Consider the following 15,925-nt stretch of genomic DNA (forward strand, 5'->3'; position numbering starts at 1 on the left):
TTCTGAGATCTTTGGGAGAGACCCTTCTCTCAGTCCCACAACCCTCAGAGGCAGGGCCGGCTCTGTGATGAGGCAGAGTGAGGCAGTTAATATAATGATGATGATGATGCTTACGCCCTGTTGCTGCTGGCTCCCAGTTTCAACTGCTTTGTCCCCACCCTTATTTCTGCTCCCAGGGAGACCACTCTCCCCACATGTACTGGCTACCCCCCTTCCCTCCCTGCAGACAATGTTGGGCAAGTTGAACCAGCTGACTGTGGAAACGCTCATTAGCCACACAGAGCTATCAAAAAGTGAGGGTGACAAATTTGCAAAAAGAGTAAGGGAACAAGAACTCCCCAAAGTAATAGCATTCTTCAGCTTTAATAACTGCCACTTATTCATAATTGATCAGAACTGCGTAAGAGTAAGATACTGCGCAACACTTGACATCTTCTCAAGAAACTATACACTAATTATGGTAATGTGAAGATGCTGAAGTCAGCAAATTAGCCCCCCAGCTCATTTATATGCACAAGACTTGTGATTAACATACTTTGCAAATCTTTCCTGCCGTGGACCCCAGTAAATGACTTGCAACCCAAGATCTAAGCTAGGGGTGCTCTGACGCCCGCACAAACTTAAAATGGCTGCAGCTACGACATGAGGTGTTGACAAGGATTCCTTGCAGTCTCTGCTTACAGTTTTTCATCAAGTAGGACTCAGTCTGCTACTATCTGCATAGTCCCCATTCTTATGGACACTAAAGTATGAAGGAATGGAGGGAACTCCCTTTCTATGCAATATATGCACACACAAAAGATGAACATCTCACATAAAAGTAATGTTGCATAGATTTCTTGTGCTTTGAGGGAAAGAACTGACAGAAAAACTATTTTATTTCACTTCTGCTGATCCAGGCCTGGTTTCTTTTGAATGGGTCGTGTCCTTTGCTCCTATGGTATGTTTCTTTGTTTAGGGAAGCTTTTAATGTTTAACAGACCACTGCATTTTAATACAGTGGTACCTCAGGTTACATACGCTTCAGGTTACAGACTCCGCTAACCCAGAAATAGTACCTCGGATTAAGAACTTTGCTTCAGGACGAGAACAGAAATTGTGCAGCGGCAGCAGGAGGCCCCATTAGCTAAAGTGGTGCTTCACGTTAAGAACAGTTTCAGGTTAAGAACGGACCTCCAGAACTAATTAAGTTCTTTACCTGAGGTACCACTGTACTTTGTTGGAAGCCACCCAGAGTGGCTGGGGTATAAATAATAAATTATTATTATTATTATTATTATTATTATTATTATTATTATTATTATTATGCTGTCTTCTCATTTGTTTTAACCTTGTACAGTGGATTATTCTGTTTCCCTGAACTGTAAAGAAATAACCAAACTAAGGATGTCTTTATCTATAAGGACCTGGAGTTTGGATCCCATGAATACATAAGATAGTGGAGCTTTTTAAACCGAGGTACCCAGTTAAGGAATATCCATTTAAAACTGGCTTTGCAGACCTTTTAAGCAAAGGTCTGATTTTACAAGATTATTTCATATACTTCTTTAGAATCCATGAAATGCAGGATATCATATATAAACAAATGCTCTAAGTAACATGGTCGTACTTGGTACGTTGCTGTCTATTGTTTTCCGGAAAGGGAGGAAACTGGTTTTCCGGGACCGGGGGAAGAGGTTAGAGGTTCCAGCCATAATCCTGCTCTCCTAACGTCCAACAACAAGCCCTTGTCCCAGTCAACTCACAACAGAAGCAGGGAAAGAGCAATGTGTTGTTTGTGACAGGGAAATCCAGGACTCTGGCATAGAGAACTTGGGGAAGTGGGTGAAGGTTTGAGGCATCACTGAAGAGTCTCAGTGGCAAGGAGGCTGAGTGGTTAGACCAGGTACCTGTGGCAGCTCCTTCCCTCAGATCCTGTTCTTCACAAGCAGTTCAGCAGCGAGGGCGGATTTTGGCCTATATGCTGATCAATTTCACCATTTTAAGACACTTGACTTTATTCAGGTTTATATTCCCCTTCTTTCTACATCATTGTCTCTTCCTTTCCCCCAACCTCCAACACTACCAGTTAATCCTACAAGCAGCCACTGTTTTCAAGGCGCACAAAAAAGGAAAACAAACAAATATCCTATCCTTTTGGTCTTAGAAATTAGGCCAAAGATCAGAAAGCCTGGAATTCATTTTTGCTATTATTATCTGTTCTGTTTTCAGCACTCTAGAGCTTATTCCAGTCCTGCCCCACTTCAACGAGCAGCTAAAGACTTCACAAAGAAAGTAAAGAATCGAAGTTATTTTAATCCTATGCAAATTTTGAGTGATTAAATGAAACTGGTAGGTAATGTAATTTATGCTTATGTTTGCTGTTAGGTTGGTTTGCTTGTGTAGGCTGTGAAGCAGGCAATGTAAGCTGTTTTGAGGATTCATGGGAAAGCTGAAGAGGCCATGAAATTATAAAGTATAAATTTGCACAGCAGAAACTAGACAGAAGGCTTGCTTTGATCTGACAGTTTCACATTAGCTTTGGAATCAAAGGGAAATCCCTGCAGAGAATGAAAGCATGCTAGGAATTCCAAAAGCTGAGACCAGTTGTGAATCTTAGGCAGGCCTGGGGAAGGGACAGGTGCCAAAGCAGCTGCCAATCACCTGATGTCAATCTTGTCACAACTAGAAGTGGTGTGAAGTCAAGCCACAGCTTCGGAGAACTCAAGAGTGTGAAGGAAGATGTCAGGTGAGGGCTCTGAGTTGGAAACTGCCCGGTGAGCCTGATCAGTGCCTGGGTGGAAGGCTCTTCATCACTGCATTTAATGCATTTATTTTATCAAATTTATATGCCACTTCACTGTAAAAAACCAAACAAACCTCCAAGTGGTCTTTGCATCAAAATCCCCCAATTTCTGAACCAGGTCTGCCAAAAATTCTCATTCTGGTCCTTGATCTGCCAAAACTTGTCCTTGGCTCTGCCTACGGACCAGGAATTTTCAGTCACAAGCTCACATCCTTAATTGCAGCCAAGAGTGCAACTTTTTTTAAAGATTACTGAAAAGCAGTGGAGAGATGAAGCACTTGCAGAACACCATTGACGGTCAACAGGATTTTTTTAAAAATTCTACATGATTTGGGGAACTTTTCAATTTCAATTTTGGGTCATTTGCAGTTCTGAAAATCGATATATTTTAAGTGGATCATCTTGTTGATGTATTGCAATTTATAATGAAATAGCCATTGGCCATAAACAAGAGAAGTCTGACTGACTGAAGCAGTTGCAGCTCCTCTCCATTTTATCCTTATGTTCTTTTCTCCCCATAGGGTGGCTGGATTCAAAAGAAGACAGAAGTTGATCAGAAGACACCAAAAGCCGTTGAAATTTGCTCTTCCATTTAACAATACAGGTGCAGGAGCCCTGTGTGATTTTACAACTGACCACCCAATGGCTACAGGGTGATAGGACAAGTAAAAGAAAAAAGTGGATTCCATAGACTATAATGCACTGTAACTTTCTGAGAAGACTGGCCGAAAGACAGACATATTGATGTCTTCTTGCTGAAAAGCTTTTAGTGTGCTTGTATTTTCTATCAAGTAACTTTTAAAATCAAAAGTTAGTATCTGAAGTTGGTATCTGAAGAAGTATGCATGCACACAAAAGCTTATACCCAGAACAAATGTAGTTGGTCTCTAAGGTGCTACTGGACAATTGTTTAATTTATTTTAAAATCAAAGTTTGCTTTCAATTGGAAACTCGGTTTGTCCAGAGAGACTATCTTATGGCTTCTAGGAATACTACTGCATAGAGATGGCGAAATGAATAGTTGACAAACTGGGACATTTCCTAGGAAACCACTCTACTGCTTGTTAGGAAAAGTCTCTCTCTCAAGTTTTGAACTGGATTTTATGTACAGATAATCTAGTCTGTATAATAAATATATTTATTAGGTCTGCAATATTGAGTTAAACATTTTAAAAGGCCCCCTGGATTAATCAGGCGACAATCTGGCTTTTGGTTTTTTTTTTACAAAATGACTTTTTATAGCAGATTTTGAGAGGCACTTTAAGGAGTAGCATTGCCTCTTCTCTGCTGTACAAGACAGAATGTCTCTTCTAAGATGGTGCTTGCTGTGGCCTGGGTATTCACTGCGTAAAAACAAAGTATGTTTCTCCCCTTCCTCAAAACTCATATGCACACACATTTTATTAATTTAAGCCATTTTTTCTGTAACAAACAGCATGCTATTTTTTGCTGCAACAACAGGCTATCATATATGCCCAATATTCGCCTGGATGCAAATTAAGTGAGCAAAGGTCTTGCATCTCACAGGTCAGTGTCACTTCAGGTGGCTAATCGAAACAGCTAAGTAGTGCCATATGCCACGGGGCATTAGAGCAGCTTACCTACAAGACAAGAGAAAAAATAGACCCCGAGTCCAAATAAGGAAAGGCTGGCCACTGAGGTCACAAGACATTACCGTGGTGTTTGTGTGTGATTAAGGAGTTTGTCAAGGTGGATTCACAGACTAGGGAACAGCAAGCAGTAGCTCCAGGGCCAAATCAAGTCCGCTATCAGTAATGCTATTTTCTTGCCCCCTTTAGTTGTCTATGCCTACCCCTGACCTGTTATGCTCCATCTCATCCTTAAAGTGGCCCTCCAATGAGAGGCTCAGAGTAAAGGAAAACAGAGCAAGTATATTGATTTGAGCCACTAGTCCTTGCTAACCTCTGCAGGGCTGAAGGACCAGACAGCTCTGCAAGGGTGTCTAGTTGATTTGGCTGGTGCACAAACTGATGCCCTGGTTGACCTCCAGAAACCAGAGATGACCAGACAACCAACACAATCACTTCTTATTCTCAGATCTGCTAGGACAATGAAATGGTTGGGTTGATGTCTAGGACTTAGATGGCGGCAAACTCTTAAAAAAGTATTAACAGTGGCTAGAAACAGGTGGGCAGATTCTAAAGAAGACCTTCCTGGATCCTGGTGATTTCACCAGCTATCACTGAGTTGCAAATCTCCTTTTCTTGGCTCAAAGTGTGTAGATGTGAGGCTCCAGGTATCCTGAATGATGCTCATTTTCTGGAGCCATTTTTATCTGCCTTCTTCTAGGCAGATTGGGAACTGAAGTGGCTTTGGTCCGCCACTGGTCAAACTGTAATAGGAGAGTGACAGAAGGCAATTGTCCATTCCCTGACACCTCACATCAGCATATAACCAGCCACAATATTTTTCAGAAATGCCTGTCTGGTTTGGGTACACTGCTTTACACTTATTCCTACCTGATGATCATTTGCAGAATATTGGGCTGGGTGGCTGCAGTTTGGCAGGGGCAGCTATGCTACAGTGCTCCACAGACTTCTGCACTGCCCCCCAGGTTACCTATCAGTTATATGAAACCACTGAAAGAAGTCATCAGAGGAGCTGGAGGTAGATTTCATTATGGAGATAACACCCATCTCTTTCCCTCTCTCTCTCTCTCTCTTACATGTGGTCCAGATGTAATCATGGATACTCTGTGCAGATGCCTAGAGTTAGTAACAGGCTAGATGAGAGCTAAGAAACTGAAGTTCAATCCCAAAACAGATTTGCTGCTAATATTATCAATCTAGGAAAGTAGTATTCAGCCTATTCCTTATGGGGACCGCCCCCTCTTAAAGACTAGGCGTATTAACAACCTCTGCCCTGTCACAAATCCCCCCCCCCTTTTGGGCAAGGTACTTGAAAAGGTCATGGTGACACAGCTGCAGGCTTAAAGGGGAGTGAAGGGATAGTGTAGATGTGACCCTGTGACTCTTAATAAATCTGTCATTGGCTTTTGATACAATCGATTATGATATCCTTCTAGGTTGTCTATGGAAGATGGGATTTGGGTGGCGCTGTTATACAGAGCTTCCTATCTTATCTCCAAGGATGGTTACAGCACTGGCTGAGTGCTTCTCAGTCCCCTGGGTCTTGAGCTATGGGATACTACAAGGCGCTATGCCGTCTCCAGTGCTGCTGAACACTACATGAAGCTGCTAGGAGTGGTCACTAAGAGATCTGGCACAAGGTGGCATCAGTACACCAATGATACCCAACACTGTTTCTCTGTAACATCTGAATTGGGGATAGCTGAGATGACTGGATGCAGCAGTGGGCATGAAAAAAAAAACGAGTGTGAATCCTGGCAAGATGGAGGCTTTGTGCATGTTTCCTGGCTCTGAAAATTTGGTAAATTGCTTGCCTTGGATGGGGTCACACTCTCCCTGAAGGAGCAGGTGTGTAATCTGAGGGCACTCCTGGATCCACCCATCACAGATGTCTGTGATGGCTAGGAGTGCATTTTACCAACTGTTCCTGGATTGGGACAGCTTGGCCACCGTTGTCCATGCATTGGTAGTTCCAAGTTGGACCACTGCCATGTGCTCTATGTGGGGCTGCCCTTCAGGTTGGTGAAGAGACTGTAGCTGGTGCAGAATGCGGTGGCCAGGTTGCTTGTGGGAACCTGCATATAACATCTTGCTTCTGGGAGTTCCACTGGTTGGCAATTTAAGAATAAGAGCATGTGGCCTGTCTAGCCAAGGAGGACCTGAGCGCAACAGCCCTCTCCCCGCCTAAGGTTTCCAGCTGCTGGTATTCAGAAGCGTACAGTGGTGCCCCGCAAGACGAATGCCTCGCAAGACGGAAAACTCGCTAGACGAAAGAGTTTTCCGTTTTGGAGGTGCTTTGCAAAACGAATCTCCTATGGGCTTGCTTCGCAAGACGACAATGTCTTGTGAGTTCCTGCGGGGTTTCCCCCCCCCCTTTTCTAAGCCGCTAAGCCGCTTATCAGCTGATCCGATCAGCAGATAAGCCGCTAAAAGCCGCTAATAGCGCTAATCCGCTAAAGGGCTTGCTTCGTAAGACGAAAAAACCGCTAGACGAAGAGAATCACAGAACGGATTCTTTTCGTCTTGCAAGGCACCACTGTATAGTTTCTGACCATGGAAGCAGAGTACAGCCATCGGAGTGAGCAGCCACTAATTGTCTTCTCTGCTACAGACTAAGATAAAGGTGCTGGTACTAATATATAAGGCCCAATACAGCTCAGGATCAGGCTAATTTAGAGACTGTGTTATCCAGCAGGTCACTGCGGTCTGCAGAAGAGCTGCTCCTGCAAGTTCCAAAAGATCAGAAGCCCACACCCTGGCAACTCAAAACAGGGCTTTCGGCATGGCTACCTGTTCTGTGGAACAGCATTCCTGTCGAGATTTCACAAGTGACCACTACTTGCACTTTCTAGAAACGGTTTAATACATTTTTTTTCCAGGATGTGGTTTGCCACCTGGATGAATGGGTCTCTGCCATTGCTGTCTATTTTTTTTTTTTAAATCTGCTGATTTCTATCGCACATGGCCTTGAGAGACTTGTGTAAAGAGGATGAGTAAATTCATGCTCCTCCTCCTCCTCCTCCAGGCTCAATTAAAGGTGCTGTTTTTGGCTTTCAAAATCCTAAACATCCTGGGGTTTGGGTTCCCAAGGGACGGCATTATTCCACACAAGCCTGCCCCACCAACCATTGGAGGCCCTTCGCCCCTGCATTCAGCGCCCAGGAGAGTGGCTAAAAATGAGAAGGCCTTTTCGAGGGGGGTGACAATTTAGAGTTCCTTCTTCCTTTCCCAGACCACCACTCCTCTGCTTTCAACTGAACGCCACCCCCGCCACAGTGTTTCTAGTCAAAAATATTTTAAAAAGTCTTTTGAAGTTTCATTTCACACACGTGCATAAGGCCCGGATTGAGATTATAGTCGTAACTTGGTCTGCTTCTCTCTTTTTTCTTCTTCAAATGCCAACATCAATAATGGTTAAACCTTAGTGATAACATAGGGAACTCTGGCATTTTTAATTTGTATTTTTTTTTTTTAAATGGCAGAGATTCCTTCAGTAAATCTCTCTCCCCGTGATTTATTTCTAGCTACAAATATACTTAACAACCCACTTCAAGTGTTTCTCTCCCCCGCCCCCCAAATCATCAAGACACAGGCAGTTTTTCCTGTTCCATAAACAAACCACCCTCCCCTGGGAAAGGAGAAACTACACCTACTTTCTCAACAAGCAAAGCAACCAGGACACATAATAGCCAGCAGAAGAAGATCTAGGGTTCCCTAGATCTTAACAGTCATTGCCAGTGAGAATGAAATGAGAGAAAACTGTGTATGTCAGCACTAACAGAAGGGCTAGAAGCATGAAAAACCTGGAAGTTTCCTCTCATATGAAAATCAGACCAAGAATTCAAACTGTGTTGTGCCTTGTAAAATCTGAGCCAGAAGTGATTCTTTGCAGTGTTAGCTGCGTTGGCTGTTGTGGAAGAAATTCCTGGTGCCTGCCTGCCTGTGTGGGGGATGTGCAAGACCGTACCTGTTCCAGGTGGCGTTGGAGCAGGCCCGTCGCTGCTGGGTCCCCCGCTCATCCAAGGATGCCGGCTCTCTCTTGCCCAGGTCACTGAGGCTGGGCGAACTCATGAACTTCAACCTGCGAAGAGTCCTCATGGTCAAATGTGTTGTTTTGTGCGTGGCAGCTAGAGAAAGACCATCCTTTTTACAACACACACACACGTAGCTGGAGCAGCAGCTTCTCCGTTTGCTGTTCAAAAATGAAACTTAAAAAAACAAAACAAAAAACAAAGAAGAGAGAACCAGTCTCTACAGAACACACCTCGGCCAGCAAGAAAACAAACCTTTAATCAGATCAACTCTGACGTCACAAATTGTGGTTAATAATTTCTCCAGGCCTTTTTTTTTTTTTTTTAAAGCTGAACTTCTCATTGCTGTCCTCTACATATTAAGGGGCCCTTTAAACCGGAAGGTTGTGCAAAACTTTTTCTCATCCCCATTGTAAAAAAAACCCCTGAGAATCTCATTCCGCATGCATGTTCCACCTGCCATAGTAAAAGCTTCACTGAATTCTCAAGAGTCCCCCCCCCCTTCTCTTGTAACCGGAGCCAATAAGGGAGGGGGAAGCAACCCACTAAGGGTGACGTATGGAGGAGGCCGCATAGGGAAGTTTCGTAACCACCGATTCTTTGCCACACTACAACACACAAACTCTCTCTCTCTCTCTCTCTGTGTGTGTGTGTCTTTCACCAGGGCAAATAACAAATCTGCTTGTCTAAGAGGTTGCTTAAGCTGAAAGCGCAAGATAAGCCTCCTGGGCAAAACAGGAGGTCTGTTTAAGGAGATGTGGGTGCTTTTGCAAAAGCATTTCAAAGATGTCCTGCAGCGCTGGTTGCTGGGGGCGCTTCCACCGCATAACAGCTTCAAAGGCGAAGTTTTACAACGGGGCGGGGGGCATATTTGGTCTCTAAAACACCACAACCTGGAGAAACAGACAGAGATGACTCGGCTTGAAATTTTAAAAAGTGGGAGGAGCTCAGCAGAATATATGACAGAGCAAAGCTGTTTGCAGTTGAAATAGCCTAGCAAGAGCTTCTGCTCTTACTCTAAGGCAGGGGTCAGCAACCTTTTGCAGTCGTGGGCTGGTCCACTGTCCCTCAGACCATGTGGGGGGCCAGACTATTTTTTTTTTTGGGGGGGGGAAATGAACGAATTCCTATGCCCCACAAATAACCCAGAGATGCATTTTCAATAAAAGGACACATTCTACTCCTGTAAAAACACGCTGGTTCCAGGACCGTCCGCAGGCCGGATTGAGAAGGCGATTGGGCCGCATCCGGCCCAGCCCTGCTCTAAGGCAGTGTATCCACCCAAAGTGGGAATTTAAGTATCCTGGCATCCTGAGATTTTCCACTCTCTTGTAAAAATATTCTTCAACTCTCTAGGTACACTGAAGAGAGCCTATAGGCAGTTATCTGGTCACAATACTCCCCTAACCCCAAATCACAAAAGAAATGTGCAGCATTAGGGGCCCCTCTGCCCCCAAACCACTCACGTTGAACAGATCTCTTGCAAGAACAGTTTATTTTGGTAGGTAAGTGCCAAAAACATCTGCACCTGCCTCTCAGCCCTGATTTGCATGTTACAGTTTAACAAACACATCATATGTCAACCTTGTGCTTTTGCGGTAAACTCCAGTTGTCTAATCTACTCAATTTACTATACAGTGTCTAATGCTTATAATAATGATATTAATCACTACGAACAAACACCCCATAACATGTAAAGAAGCTACTGGGATTTACTTCAAACAAAAACAAAACCATAATTTATAATCTAGAAACAAATGCAAACAACTGAACGAACCCAAAGGAGAGCCCATAATAAGTGGGGTTGTCAGGGGAGGCTAACCTGTGTCTTTGGAAGATGCAGGAGGGGAGAAGGAAGATAACGTACAGGGATTCTAAGTTTCATGTTCAAACCTCTCCACCCCAAGATGGACTTCACTAAACATGATTTTGAGTGGGTACATTGAGCACTACCTGCCAGGCCAAAGAATGTGCGCCCCAAACCCTGCGCCATTATGTATTTTGTGAGAGTCACAAAAATGGATTGAGATTCCTGCACTGCAGGGGGTGGACTCGATGACCCTTGGGGGTCCCTTCTAACTACATGATTCTATGAAATTCTAGGATTCCATAAAAGGAGGAGATCTGGCGGTGGCCTCGCCCATTAAGGAACATTACATATAACATACAACGGTGATGGTGTTCCCAGAAACTCTTGAGAAAGTGCAATACGCTTAGGAGGAAAGGATCTACTATAGATGGGGCTTCCCATTTTAGCTATGCTTGGCAAATAGACAAAGGATGTATTTTCTGCTGTTTGGATTGATTTTATTAAATGCACTAATCAAAGTCACAACACCAGATCACATCTGTCTGTGATCATATATGGCGGAGAGAGAACAAATGACATGCAAATGTGACCAATGGGCTCAAAGACAGCATAAATACCCCTGGAGACTAACAATAAAACGCTTCAGTAAAAAACAAACAAAAACAAAGAACAATTTTGCAAACTCCAGTACAATAAAGAACAGTAACAAAGCAAGCAGTGACTGGTCTCTCATGCGTCATTATTCCAGTATTTGACTGGAAAGAAGTGGTATCCATTGAAATCAGGTTAGTGATAATACAGCCCCTCCATAACCCAGCGTGGGTAGTTGAGAGGTGATGAACTCTCAAGAAGTATTTATGAAAGTTAGAAACGGAAACCACACCATGTCAAATATAGCCTGGCTCCTTGCGTTCCACATATCATGTGCTAATATTTCCATGAGAGCAAGATACAAAACATGCTTAAACCAACTTGCAACTAAAAAAAAAAACAGAGGACATTTCCCAGCCTCTAGCTTTTGCTAATCTGCCTACAACCCCTAGTGGTGCAGCAAGAAAACTGCTGGCACATTTGCAAAGCTAAGCAGGCTCTGGTAAAGTTTCAGATTAGATGAGGGACCGTGTGTTGAGATCTCAGAGTCCTGCAAGTTCCCAGGGGTCCCAGGCACTTATCCTGAGTTTGGTTTCCTTGGAGTGAGTTTGCTGTATGATATACAGTGGTACCTCTGGTTAAGTATTTAATTTGTTCCGTAGGTCCGTTCTTAACCTGAAACTGTTCTTAACCTGAAGCACCACTTTAGCTAACGGGGCCTCCTGCTGTTGCTGCACCGCCGGAGCACGATTTCTGTTCTTATCCTGAAGCAAAGTTCTTAACCCAAGGTACTATTTCTGGGTTAGCGGAGCCTGTAACCTGAAGCGTCTGTAACCTGAGGTACCACTGTATGGGTTATGTGAGTTAATAATATATGGTTTATTTATTCATATATACCATCTAGCTTATTTACTCATCTAGACCACCTGAGTCTACAACAGAGGGGCTCACATAATACCCCAAGAGGGTCTTGCTTCTCCCACAGCCACAGCCTTGGATCCCAGCAAGAATCAGGCATGACTCTGTTTCCCAGCTGCCCAGCCTACAGCTTGCAGTTCTGCCCAGCCTGCTTCTAGCTTCACACACAACCCTGCTTTTGTTTTTCTAACCAGCAGACAGTTATTCTCTGGTACAGAGCCACTTCCTTTGTTACCTTAATGACCCACACTTTGAAGGCCATTATGGTCCTTGACTGGCTAATGCAGCAATTGAATACCTGCTGGGTCCACAAATTCACAACACCAAGTTTTTTATGGACAAGGTTGGGGCAAGTGAAAATATAGAAAGGAGAGCTAAAGGGGCTGCTTTTGGGACCACCTGGTTAGTTAATTTAGAAAAATTATCTCAGAATTGTGCCAGATGCTATTGAATATGACTGTTGGTGATTTCCAAGGTCTGCAGAGTGAGAGAGAAATGTTTTCTGATTCAATCTGAGAAAGGAACTCTTTGGCACTGTGTACCATACAACACAATCTCAGCACCACTGAAGCCTCTCTGAAACTGATTTGCTGTTGGTGCTTCACTCTGGCAGAATTAAGTCATGCTAACCCATCCCTATCACCTTCATGCTTAGAGGAAGATGAATAAAATGAATCTGGATCTTGGGAAGACAACGGGTGCTGTGGGTAGATGGTTCCTATGCCTGTTTTGGACAGAGCTATACTCCCTCTAAAGGAGCAGTGACATATCTTGGGGGTAGTCCTGGATTCATCCTTGTCTGCCACTGCATTCAGGCATGGCTCCAGGCCACTTCCAATGCAGATGTTATGGAGAAACGGCTGCAGGTCATCAGCGTAACTGGGTCCTTCTGGACAGAAAGAAGAACAAGAGACATTCCAGTTCAATTTGAGGTTTGCTTGAGGAGGACACACTTCCTGGGCTCTAAAGACATGGAGGTGGGGGTGGGGGTGGCAGTGCTCACGTGACCCCCAGTGCCCTTCCATGACATCAATAAGCAGTGAGGGGCTTAAGGAGGTGAATCCACACCTTTCCCCTCATTTTCTGTTTTTCTTCTCCAACTGACGCAACACCCCAAGGCTCCTGGAGGCAGCTGAGCATGCTCAGTTATTCCTGGGTTCTTTGGGGGGGAGTGCCCCACTTTGGTTTGTCAACATTTGGTGTTTCTGCATACCTCAGGCCCTAAGCGGTCATCCTCCTGCATCTTTCTCCTGCCCACTGGGCGCCTTCAAAATTCCACCTCACGGGGAGGGAAATGTGCCTGCTTGGCTCTCATTGAGCTTTCAGTTTTTTTCTTTATCGTTTTCTGCCAAGTATGCAGAAATCCCTGCCTAGTCTGGTCGCGTTTCACTGCCTTGATGACAGGTACAGGACCACCAAGTTTGCTATTAGAAGGGATGGTGATAAAGAAGAAGATGATTTAACACTTCACAAACTCTGTCCAATGTGCAGATACTTTTAAACTGATGTATAAGATCAGGGAAAGTTCATCTAATAACAACTGATAATGAAACAGTTGAAACTCCCTGCTCACCTCTGTGCTGTGTAAATTGTTCCTTAGCTTGCCTACCTTGCAGAATGTTAATTGGCTCTCTGAACAGGGCGACCTTGAAGTATCAGCCGGAGAACCACAGAACTGTCTCCTATGCTTATATATGGTGCGGGGCCTGCTATTGCCCGGGAAATCAGAGCTGTGGGTTGTTCAGAACTTTACTTTCCCACAGCCCTATTTTACAACTCAAGATTATTCCTCTTAACGGTCTTGATTTTAAAAACCACACACACAAGTACCCACACGGCAAGATAAAGATAGGCTACGAAAACGGCCTGCCAGAAGGGGATGGAGCCAGCACTTTGGGAGGGAGAATAAAAGGAGCCGTTTCAGAGAGAGGATTCTGATGGGGAGATGGTTTAAGAGAGAAAGAAGTTTGGTCCTGGTCTGTGTGTGTAACATCCACCCTGGGAAAAATATCTACAGCTAGAGAAAGGAGTGTCTGAGCTTAGATAGGAAGACGGTGTTGAGTGTCTTGGGAGAGCATTCAGACTGAGTTGGAGCCAGGAGAAGGAGAAGCTGTGAGGAGACGGTCTCCTTGGGTCTCCTTCCAGTCAGGAGGGGAGAGATCTTCCAGAAAGAGAAGACTCCCAAACCAGGGAAAAAGGGGTGCGTGGGGATCCCCTGGGTCTGTTAGACTGCCAGAGGTATCTCAGGAGTATGACTGGTCAAAGGCTGGGAAACGGACAGAAAGAACCAAAGTATTAAGCTGTAACACCTACACAACAACTAAGTTAAGGAACTGAAGTGAAAGAAGTGGAAATAAACTGAGCATTTACCATCTAGTCTAGAAACCTGTAACATCTAACTGAGGAGTAATAACTGAATTAAAGCAGCTGACATTTAAAAGAAGCTGTCCATTTATTACCTTGTTTAGAAGCCTGTATCATCCACTAGATTAAGTATAATTATTAATAAGTTAACTGTTTCCTGAAAGAACATTATCTCCTGACACATCCTTTGTTTTATCAACTTCGTTCTGTAAACTAAATCTTTCTTTATTGGTTCAGCTCCTGCCTGAGTCTTCAAGGATCTAAGTTTACCCTCACAGAAAAACCAAGATATACATTGTGGTGGTTATACAGGGTCTACAGAGAGGGGATCTGCCTCCCTTTGGGAGAGAGGAGGAAAGGGGAATCGGAGAGAGCTGCCTCTTCCCTCTCCACGCTTTTCTGCTGGTTGGAGGGTCAGGGCATGGTTCCAATTGTGGCAGCAAACAGGACATCAACATTTACATTTAACATTTGCAAGCCTGTTTGCAGAATATGGGATGGTGGTAAAAAGCAGCCACGCCTGAAGTCACCTTTTTATCCTTTGAGCTTCCTGTTATCTCGCTTTCAGCAACCTCCTATGCAAGACCTCAGCTGCTATGTGGTCTTCAGCACATGGAGGAAATGTAACCCTAACACCTACACACACTTGAAAAGGACACGCCATTCTTGGCACATCCTGTCCTTTTGCTTCCAGGAAAAATGTCTCCTTATTTTGTTTTCACGTATGAGCAATCTGGAGTGCACGTACACTTATGGCTTTAAAGGAAGATGAGAGCAGTTCTTAGAGGAGAGGGCCATGGGTGGCTACCAGCTGTGATGGCTCTGCCAGTTTGAGGCAGCCATGTTTCTGAATCCCCGTGGCTGGAAACCACAGGAGGGGAAGAGTGCTGCTCTTGTGCTCAGATCCTGCCTGCTGGTCTGGTCAGCCACCGTGAGCACAGGATGCTGGACTAGTGGGCCATGGGCCTGATCCACCAGGCTCTTGTGTTCTTATGCTCATGATCTCCAGATATCAGGTTTAGGGTTTTCTTGTGGAAATGCCTCCCTCTACTGGAAGGATGCCTTTGAAGCAACTGAGGCCCACACCTTTCAACATGAGAAATGATATACACTTGAATTGTTATAGGCTCTCAGCACTGAGAAAATGAAAGTACATTTTAAAGTATCTTGAGAGTATACTGAGTGTGTGAGTCTTCTGGGCCAGATTCAACTAATGTGATGTGTCAGCGGAGGACAGTGGAAGGACTCCCGCTAGGGCAGAATGAGACCCTGTCATCATAGAACACCTCTACTCAAGAGATGCCCATTTGATAACAGGCCAAGTCGAAGGCGTATATAAAGCAACCAGTTTACCTGAGGGATTGCCTTACCTCAGACATGCCCACTTGACCACTTTAACAGAAACATGGAATCACAGAGTTGGGCTCCACTGGTCACCTAGCCCAAGCCCCGGCAGTGCAAAAACTGGCACACTTACAGGTGCCACATAATATTCATTCCATGCTTGTAGGAAGTCAATACAGTGGTGCCCCGCAAGACGAATGCCTCGCAAGACGGAAAACCCGCTAGACGAAAGGGTTTTCCGTTTTTGAGCTGCTTCACAAGACGATTTTCCCTATGGGCTTGCTTTGCAAGACGAAAACGTCTTGCAAGTGTTCCGATTTTTTTTCGCTCCCCCCCCCTTTTTCTAAGCCGCTAAGCCGCTAATAGCCTTTTAGCCGCTAATCCGCTAAACCGCTAATAGCCACTAAGCCTTTAATAGCCGCTAAACCGCTAATAGCGCTAATCCGCTAAGCCGCTAATAGGGTTGCTTCGC

The 15,925-nt window shown here is 44.5% G+C and overlaps 1 protein-coding gene and 1 long non-coding RNA gene across 7 annotated transcripts in view; one reads left to right on the forward strand and one right to left on the reverse strand.

The window, feature by feature from the left end:
* Positions 1 to 4,249, forward strand: part of LOC310707037 — a 38,372-nt gene extending 34,123 nt beyond the window's left edge. Inside the window, exons 7-8 of the long non-coding RNA XR_014526284.1 lie at positions 2,212 to 2,331; positions 3,307 to 4,249. This is a non-coding gene — a long non-coding RNA (uncharacterized lncRNA). The remainder of the gene's footprint in view (positions 1 to 2,211; positions 2,332 to 3,306) is intronic.
* PRR5 (proline rich 5) overlaps positions 1 to 15,925 on the reverse strand; it is a 64,090-nt gene that overhangs the window by 21,644 nt on the left and 26,521 nt on the right. For 3 of the 6 annotated variants that reach the window (XM_083503494.1, XM_083503496.1, XM_083503495.1), the window contains one exon: positions 8,363 to 8,603. In XM_083503494.1, coding sequence (XP_083359620.1) covers positions 8,363 to 8,493 — 131 coding nt within the window. In that variant the 5' untranslated portion in view covers positions 8,494 to 8,603. Of the gene's footprint in view, positions 1 to 8,362; positions 8,604 to 8,681; positions 8,914 to 15,925 lie in introns of those variants that run through there. The other 3 variants (XM_083503497.1, XM_083503498.1, XM_083503499.1) reach the window with 2 other exon arrangements.

This window comes from Podarcis liolepis (assembly GCF_965112155.1).
Source record: "Podarcis liolepis genome assembly, chromosome: 5".
Taxonomy (NCBI): Eukaryota; Metazoa; Chordata; class Lepidosauria; order Squamata; family Lacertidae; genus Podarcis; species Podarcis liolepis.